Raw genomic sequence first — 9,375 nt, 5'->3', positions numbered from 1 at the left:
AGGAGCGGTCCGTGAGCTTGAACCACCGATCCCGCAGACCAAAAGGCCCTGCAGTGGCACCCCAATCCACAGTGCTACAATGGGTCGCCTCTTAAACCAGTGAATGTAAGCCAACCAAATAGGACACACATCCGTGTCTCCTGTATAAGGTTTCCAATGAAAGGCTGGTGAATATGAACCACTGGCTCTGTCCCACCGTCCTCGTCATTCAAAAGAGTTTGCAGTGCAGCATCTCAACCCACAGCACTACACTGGGCTCCCTCTCAAACTAGTGAAGAAAGGCAGACCAAACCCGCATCTCTGCCTGGTCCGGGTGCATAAGTTCCTGGCAGAGGAAAGCGCCAGCGGTGGGGGCGGGTCCCCCTACCTCTCCTCACCCACATGTATGTGGGCAAACCATGAGCAAACCCACTCCCGACACCAAAGAAAAAAAACAAGATCGGAGCCACCCAAAATCAGCAAAGCACACCGTGCACCTTTTTTTTTTTTTTTTCCTCTAAATGTATCTGCGGAGCATTTCTGTGGCGTTTCTACGACCCCTATTTAGTCCAGCTGCTCTGTCTTGCCCAGGATGTGGGTCGAGGTCTCCTAGTCTGGCCGGCGGACTCAGGGGTACGCGACCTCCCGCCTCTGCTCCAAACTCCACTGGCTACAAGCCTCCTAGCCTCCAAACCACTCCTATCTCTGTGGGTCAGAATCCCGGCGCTCTGTCTTGTCTCATTTCTGCCTGGAATTCCGAGCCATGCCACTTGCCTCTGCTGCCGTCTCCTCCAAGAACTTGGCTCACCTTGCCCTTGCTCGCAGGGCTGACACAGGTATCTGTATAGCTGGTCTGTGGAAGGCTAGACCTGTGTCTATCGGTGCACTAATAGATGTTGTTGTTAAGTTCCCTTGAGTTGATTCCCACTCATAACAACTCAGTATAGAGTGTCAAAGACCTTAAATCTCAAGCGAGCAGAAAGCCTCATCTTTCTCCCCCAGTGTAGCTGGTGGATCCAAACTGCTGATCTTGTGATTAGCAGCCCAATACATAACCCACTAACAACCAAAGATCCTTCTACTAAAAAAAAAGCAGTATGCTAAAGTGTACATTATCAAGAAGAAAACTTAAAATAATGATGTAGAAAGGATGATGGAAAAGCTAAAAATTGTGTCCACAGTTTTTTTGTACAATTTTATATATAAGAAATGAAATTGTGATCTTGCCACACCGTTCCTAGCAGCGGTTTTCTGTGCTCCCAGCACCCTGAGAGCCGTGTTGCACACAACGGAGCGGACATGGGCAGAACGATGGTAGCCAGGCTCGCTCGGGCTAGGGTTGCTGCTTCTGGCACTGCTCCTCCCCACTCAGATTTATTCAAATCAAACAATTCCTACAGTACTTCTAAGTAACTCCTCCTCCCAGTTCACAGCTACAACAAATTCACCTAATGCCACCACCAAGGGAAATGGAGGTCCCCTGCTATGTTCAGTCAGCATCGTCCTGGTCTCACTCTCTTGCTTCTACACCTCTACTGTTAAAGAGACTCAGGCCAAGAAACAGCTCTACTTCCCCATCTTCTAAAGCCAATCCAAATAGTGGCTACCAGTACAGCATCGCAAGGAAAAATCAGATCTTCATCGTATCTATTATTTCCATGCCTTATTTTATTGACACAGAATTTCTAAAATTTCACTGATTTGAAGAGCACATGGAGGGTTTTATGAAATGATGAATGTCAACATTTTATGTGTTGCAGTTGTTTCGTGTACAAGATAAAGAGATGCAACATTCAAAAATTAAGAGATGGTTTTCTTAAATGTGGGCAAAGAAATATGGACACTCACAACTCTACTTTAAAAAAAGAAAAGGTTTTATCTTATCTAGAGATAAACCATGGGGTGTGGAATGAGGATTCAGTTTTAATTTTGTTCATTAAATCTATAAGGCCATAAAATGATAGGTAATATAAAAAGTTTCCCTGGTTCTATTTATATGTACATTAGAAGGAACCTTCAGATGTTACTGTAAATCCTCCATGTGTTGTTTCAGCAGCACTAAATTAACACTGATATACTCTAGATTAAAAAAAAAAAAAAAGTTTTACATTGTTACGCTATCACTGTTTTCTTGGGAACTGGACTCTTACTTTGAGGCTTTGGATTTGACATTGCAGTTGACATGTGTCAGGGAATGATGGATTGGAATGTACCCCAAGTCTAAGCATAATGAGAATTTTGCTTATACAATTAGGAAGTCCATGGTTAGACATTTTCCATGACCTGTTCCAATCCAGCAAGAACACCTGATTAATTTAGCTAAATGGATTCCAAAGAGTAGGAAGTACATTGACCTCAACTCATTTCAAAATGCTGCTTTTCATTTCTGTAAAAAAATCTTGAAATAAAAAAGGAAACATAAGAAGAAGCCAAAAGTAATGTATAACAAGAATTTGGGAAGTGAAGACTAGAAGCTAACCTGCATTAAATTCACAAAAACTTTTATACTCTTTTCTGTAAATAATTTCTTTAAAAAAGCTATGAATCAGAATAGTCACATTTGGAACACTTTTCTGTATCAGTCAATATTTTTAGATAGTTAGAACCTGGTCTAAAGCTTAAAATGTGCTTGATTCTGGGAAGGAAATCTTTTACTACTGCTTTGATACACAGGAACCTTTCTAAAATAGACACTTAATAAAATCTTTTGTTCACATGGTCACACACTGATACTTAAGTGTTCCAGTTTCTAATATGAACACAGTAGTTTTGGTAACCAAGGCTGATTTCCCCCCAATCTTTAGAAACCTACACAGGAACAGCCAGATCCAATAGAGCTCAAACTATTGTGTGTGCAAATGAACACTCCCTTTTGCTTCATAACTGAATGCTGTATATCTGTTTTGAGTTGTATATTGTGTTTATGTATTTATGCTTTAATTCATCATAACTTCTCATTGTTATGAAATTGATTTGCATTAAACACAAATTGTAAATAAAAAAAGAAATAAAATTGTACAAGAAAATATAATTATACAAATTGTCTTCATTGCCAAGTGTAGGGTTTTTTTCTATATAAGTAGGCAATCTCATCACTTTCTTCTAGTAAAACAGAGGAAGCAATTACTTGCAGTATTATGTGTCATTTGAGAAGAAATTATTCTTTAATATATCCAGTCACCATGTAAAATAAGTGGGAATTTACAAATATTTATAATATCTGATTCAAGGCTGGGAATCACATTGGGGAAGTAAGAAAAAAGACAAAGGGGAAAGTTGTTTGGATAACAGAGAAAACAGAAAGCTTTGTAAAGGGAATTGCTTAAAATCAAAGACATTGAAACTTCTGGATATAAATATGAATAGGCAACTTCTACTTCCATGATCTGATAAGAGAATCACCATTTCTGGCTCTGAGCCATAATAGTCTCAGTCACAGTCACTTCTTCAATGCCAGGACAGATGGCCCTTGATGACCTCCCTCCTGAGTAATCTCCTCAGAGCCTCCTTTATGTCTCTATTCCTCAGACTGTAGATGAAGGGGTTCAGCATGGGCGTGACCACAGTATACAGAACTGAAGCAGTTGTACCTGCATGTGCATTGTGACTAGCAGAGGAACCGATGTATACCCCTATGCTCGTAAAATAAAATAAGGAGACAACTGAGAGGTGAGAAGCACAGGTGGAAAATGCTTTATACTTCCCCTGAGTTGATGAGATCATACGAATGGAGGAAAGAATCTTAAAATAGGAAAAAAAGATCCCAGTAAGTGGACCACCACCCAACAGCACAGCTGCAATATACAACACTATTTCATTGATGAAGGTGTCAGAACAGGCACATTGGATTACTTGATTCAGTTCACAGAAAAATTGGGGGATTGCCACATCTTTACAAAAAGACAGCCGCAACACCATTAAGCCTTCTAATAAGGAGTGAAGGACACTAATTATCCAAGACACCAGAACCAACAGTCCACAGACCTGGGGATTCATTATGACTGTGTAGTGAAGAGGGTGACAGATGGCCATGAAGCGATCATAGGCCATCACAGTCAGAAGGAAGTTGTCCAATCCAACAAAAAGTAGATTAAAGTACATTTGGGTGATACAGTCTTCATAGGTGATGACTTTGCTCTGTATCTGGATATTCACCAGCATCTTTGGGACAGTGGTGGAGGTAAAACAAACATCTACAAAGGACAGATTGGCAAGGAAGAAGTACATGGGCGTGTGGAGATGGGTGTCTGAGATGATGACCAGGATGATGAGCACATTTCCCAACACAGTGATCAGATACATAGACAGGAACAGATCAAAGAAGAAGGGTTGCAATTCTGGTTCCTCTGAAAATCCCAGAAGAAGAAAATTTGAAATTTGCGTATCATTTCCTGGTTCCATGTGGTTGGTGGTACTACCAGCAAAAACAGAACATAATTAATTTTCATACTAACAGAATTTACTGACATAGCAAAATATTATCATTTATATATTTAAGTAAATAAACTATTTTTTTTTCTCTTTTCAGAGTGCATCTAGTTTCTTTGTTATTGTTGTTCTTAAGTACCATCGAGTTGGTTCCAACTCATAGCAACTCTGTATAGGGTTTCTGAGGAGCAGCTGGTCAGTGAACCACCATGAACCATGTGATCCAGTGCATTATCCTACAGCACCAAACCAGGACTCAATCTGATTTCTTTAAGGGATTCCTAGTGCTATCTATAAAGAGCTCTGGTAGCATAGTGGTTAAGATTCGGGCTGCTAACCTTAAGTCAGCAGTTCGAAACTACCAGCTGTTCCATGGGAGAAAGATGAGGTTTTCTGTTCCTGTAAAGATTTACAGCCTCAGAAACCCTGTACAGAGTCACTGTGAGTCAGAACCAACTCCATGGCACATAACAACAACAACAACAAAGCCATTTCTGTGGGAGGGAGATTGGCAACTTTGGAAACCCTATGTAAGGTCATTATGAGTCAGGACTGACTCTGCAGCATATAACCACCACCAGTGTCATGTCTGTAAGGAATTTCTGTACCACCCTTAGCATTTTCCACAAACAGACATGTGGTCTACAGTTTTTATAATAAATTCACTTATTTATTTGGAGAATGTGAATTGCCAACTACATGTCATGTCCAAACAAAGTCTATTCCATGAGTTTACAGTGCTGGAAAACAAAGATCTCTACAACAGAATACATAGGAAGAATATAAGTAATAAAAAAGTCTTAAGCATGTCAGATGGTAATAAAGAACTATGAAAAGAAAATCTCATCTAAAGGAGAGTGAGCAGGGGATGCTGATTTGGGAAGACACTACTTACTGGGTGTCAAGTATGCCAGCACACAGGGTGACATATGAGCAGAGATGTCAAGGATGAGAAGGCTGGAGCCAAGAGGTTGCCTTGGTAACTGTATGTTTAGCAGAGAAAAATATCAGTGCAAAATCTATCCAAGAAGCCATTGTGGTAAAAGGGATGAGTGAAAAAGATGATGGCCTCTCAGGTGCTGAAACTTCAAGACACAGGTGATCCCCAGGTCCAGGCATTTTACCTCTTGCACTTTCTTTATTTAATTTCAAAGGTTTCCCATCCTTATTTCAATTTGTGGTTTTGAAATATGCCCTGTATTTTTTTAGAGATAACTTTTAAAATAAATGAGCCCTGCTCCCTATATTCTGAAACCTGCTAATGTCCAACAAAGGGTGCAAACACACACACATACACACAGAAAAATACATGCATGGATTAGCCCAAGAATAGATAAATTGCAAGGTGAAAAAATCAGATAGTTTTATCCCTTGAAAATGCAGAAATGGTACCCAGATGCTGCAGTTGAGAACGCTCCCATAGACATGTAAACTCAGGAATTCATTTTGGTATTGTCAAACAGAGATAAAGTGAATATGATGGTGGCAGGAGATACAGGCTCAAGTCATCCATGAAGAAGAGAAAATGTCTTGGTTCTGACAGTGCTCCAAACCTGGTTATATCACCTTGATACCCAGAAAATCTATAAGAGAGCAAAAGCATTGTGTCAAAAAAACAAAAAGGCTGTATCTCTATGGTGTCAAGACAACTTACAGATTGAATACCACCAAAAGAAAAGTGAAAAAGGGGAATAAATAATTCACAAAGAAAATATACAAAGTACAACATAGGTTGGGAATTTTTTATATGAGACCATGTTGTTGTTGTTGTAAAGTGCTGTCAAGTCGGTTCTGACCCATAGTGACCCAGTATAGGGTTTCCAAGGAGTGACTGGTGAGCTTGAACTGCTGACCTTATGGTTCCAAGGGACTTTGCAGTCTGGTGCATTAACCCACAGCGTCACATCAGGACTCCATATGAGACCATTGTTGCTGTTGTTGTTAAGTACTGTGGAGTCGGTTACAACTTATAGTGACCCTGCACAGGGTTTCTGAGGCCGTAAATCTTTACGGGAGCAGAACGCTTCATCTTTCTCCTGCAGAATTGCTGGTAGTTTCAAACTGCTGACCTTGAGGTTGGCAGCCTGACTCATAACCACTACACTACCAGAGCTCCTTATACAGAAGACTTTAAAATAATACTAAATGCAAAATTTATGGAATCAGTGAAAAGAGGAATTGAGTCTTGAGTCAAACATATGTGAACAGGAAATGGAACCATGCTGAATCCTAATATCTATATACTAAGGATGGACTCCCAGTGTGGGGCTGTAGGATCAGCACTGGACTGTGAACCAAATGGTTCACAATTCAAACACACAAGCTGCTCCTTGGAACCCTATACAGGGTCATTATGAGTCAGAACTGACTCTATGCACTTAATGGCAGTATGCATCCTCCTAAAGAGGATGTGCTTAAAGAATTTAGCACAGTTCCTTTCCACTTGTCAATAAATAGCTGGTTTTGTCCTCTACTGCTCAAATGCCTTCGGTTTTTAACACCTCTTAGACCCAGACTCCATAGCACTATTTCATATCCATATCATCTCTCCCAACAATCCCAGGCTTGCACTCCTCTAGCCAGATGTTCACATTGACTCAGACAGATTTTAACATGATATATTATTAATTTGTTGTTGTTGTTGTTGTTGTTGTTGTTGTTAGGTGCCGTCGAGTCGATTCCGACCCATAGCGACCCTGTATAGGGTTTCCGAGGAGCTTCCGGTGAGCTTGAACTGCCGACCTTGCAGTTCAAACGGCTTAGCAGTCTGGCGCATTGACCCTCAGCGCCACAGCAGGACTCTATATTAGTAATGGTGATGGTGGTTATGTGCCGTGGAGTCGGTTCCGAGCCTGTAAATCTTTATGGGAGCAGAACGCCTCATCTTTCTCCCATGGAACCGCTGGTAGTTTTGAACTACTGACCCTGAGGTTCACAGCCCGACTCATAACCACTACGCTACCAGAGCTTCTTATATTAGTAATTTGTTGTTGTTGTTATGTGCCGTGGAGTATAATAGATAAATTTCTTTATTTGAAACCCCCAATGATTTCCGACTAGATATCAAATCACAATCCCTGGCTTCACACACAAGACTTGACCCTCTATGACCAACCTGCCAGTGTCACCTTCTCAAGGTTTGAACATGTCTCAAGATTTGAACATGTCTGTAGCTTCACCGCCTACCATAATTTCAGTACTCAGCAACTTTATACACCAGTTTTCTTCTGCCTGGGGTCTCACACTCACTGGTCCACTTAGAATTTTTTTACCTCCTCTCCATGGGGAAAATACTATCTTCTCCAAAACTTTATGGAATTTTCCTTTGAGAAATGTATTTTGACATTTTCAGAGAAGACACAACTTCTTGCCTGCACTTATTTTGAATGCTAAGGACTGTCATTGTGTGTTGCTTTTATTTAATTCATGTCTTTTTTGGGGAGCTATAAAGTAAGTAGTACCTTGAGGGATGAAGCAAGGTATTACATACTTCGTATTCTTCCCAAACCTAGTTTAGTTCGTGACTGAGATATAATAGCATCCAAACAGTTTGTAAGCAAATGAGAAATTGTGATCTCACAGAAGTTATTAATAATAAGAAAAGAGAGCAGAAAATCCTAAAACTTGTGAGGAGGACATGCTAGAGAAATGTTTTCCATATTATCAGATGGGGAAATAATTAATAAGCAGCTCTCTTTTTAGCATATTAAAATACATCTATTAATTATTTAGTCAAACAAGCACACACACCGCCCTCAGCTTTGGGCTAGATCGGATTTGTTCTCAGAGTCTATTCTTTCTGGTTCTTTCCTACAATATCTACTGAATTCTCAAACTCACCTGCATGGTATATCTGAGAGGAAGGTCAATGTGTGGAAATCCACAGAAAACACAGCAGGAAGATTCAGTTCCTCAGTCAGATTTAGGACTCCAAAAGCAACAACTATGTCCCATCCAGCCTAAGATGTGCAAAATGAAGGAAAGCAGCAGAAGAGATCATTACAGGCTTCCTATGGCTGCTCATTAGGTAATTTATTACTTATTACTCCAACTTCTGAACACATCATCTCCCTGTGGGTCATTGGTCTGGACAGGAAGGAAATTTTTTCTTGCTGATACTGTGTCCCCAAGAGACCAATTAGGAATCATGTGAATGCAGGTATTTTCACATTTCTTTTTTTCTTATGATCATTGTAAAAAAATATTGATAACACGGCATTTGTTACTTACACACTTCAATGAAACCATTTACATCAATGATGCTGCCCAACGATCACCAATATCCATTGCCACATTTCCCATCTTCATAAATAAAGATGTGATGGTAATTAGACAAAGATTTCTCTGTTTCCCATACCCTCTGACCCCTGGTAACCACTGTTAAATGCTGATATTTGTACAGGTGCCCATTTTAAGTGTTTTATGTTAGTAAAATCATACTATATTTTTCCTCTTGTAATTGACTTATCTCACTCAGAATAATGCTTTCAAACTTCAAGTATACTGACTCATATACAAGACTTCATCTCTCTCCATGGAAATAATATTCCTCTCTATATATATATATATCACATTTTGTTTCTGCAGTAAATGCAGTTCTTATTTCTTCTTGAGCTCTCTTGCCTTCCAGGAATCTAAACTTCTACCATCTATTTCATCATTTGAGTTAAAGTTTTCCCCAAAATTTTAGCTAGTACAGAGAAGCCCATCTGTACTAGGTTTCTTGGGTCTCCAAATCTTTGACTTGGGTTTGGAACACAACATTTAACATACAAACATTTGTGATTCCCTCTCCAACAAATTGGTAAACAGTGACTCTTTGATATAAAACTATGATAATAACATTTCTTGGCTTGATGAAATTTTTGCCATAACAGTTGATTAACAGCTGTCATTTACTCCTTTATTCATAAAACATTGTTGCTGTTCGGTGCCAATAGTAATCCTACATACACTGCCAGGTACTGC

The 9,375-nt window shown here is 39.8% G+C and overlaps 1 protein-coding gene across 1 annotated transcript; it reads right to left on the bottom strand.

Annotated features, from left to right (window-relative positions):
* Positions 1–3,426: 3,426 nt before the first annotated feature.
* LOC102811854 (olfactory receptor 7A10-like) lies at positions 3,427–4,380 on the bottom strand. Its single transcript, XM_006875175.1, has one exon. The coding sequence runs from the start codon at positions 4,378–4,380 to the stop codon at positions 3,427–3,429; it is 954 nt and encodes a 317-aa protein (XP_006875237.1).
* Positions 4,381–9,375: the final 4,995 nt, after the last annotated feature.

Source organism: Chrysochloris asiatica, unplaced genomic scaffold (genome assembly GCF_000296735.1).
Source record: "Chrysochloris asiatica unplaced genomic scaffold, ChrAsi1.0 scaffold00312, whole genome shotgun sequence".
Lineage (NCBI taxonomy): Eukaryota > Metazoa > Chordata > Mammalia > Afrosoricida > Chrysochloridae > Chrysochloris > Chrysochloris asiatica.
This window is presented reverse-complemented; position numbering and strand designations above follow the sequence as displayed.

Bases quoted from the DNA above. Each gene is read 5' to 3' on its own strand.
- LOC102811854 (XM_006875175.1), bottom strand. From the start codon at position 4,380: ATGGAACCAGGAAATGATACGCAAATTTCAAATTTTCTTCTTCTGGGA.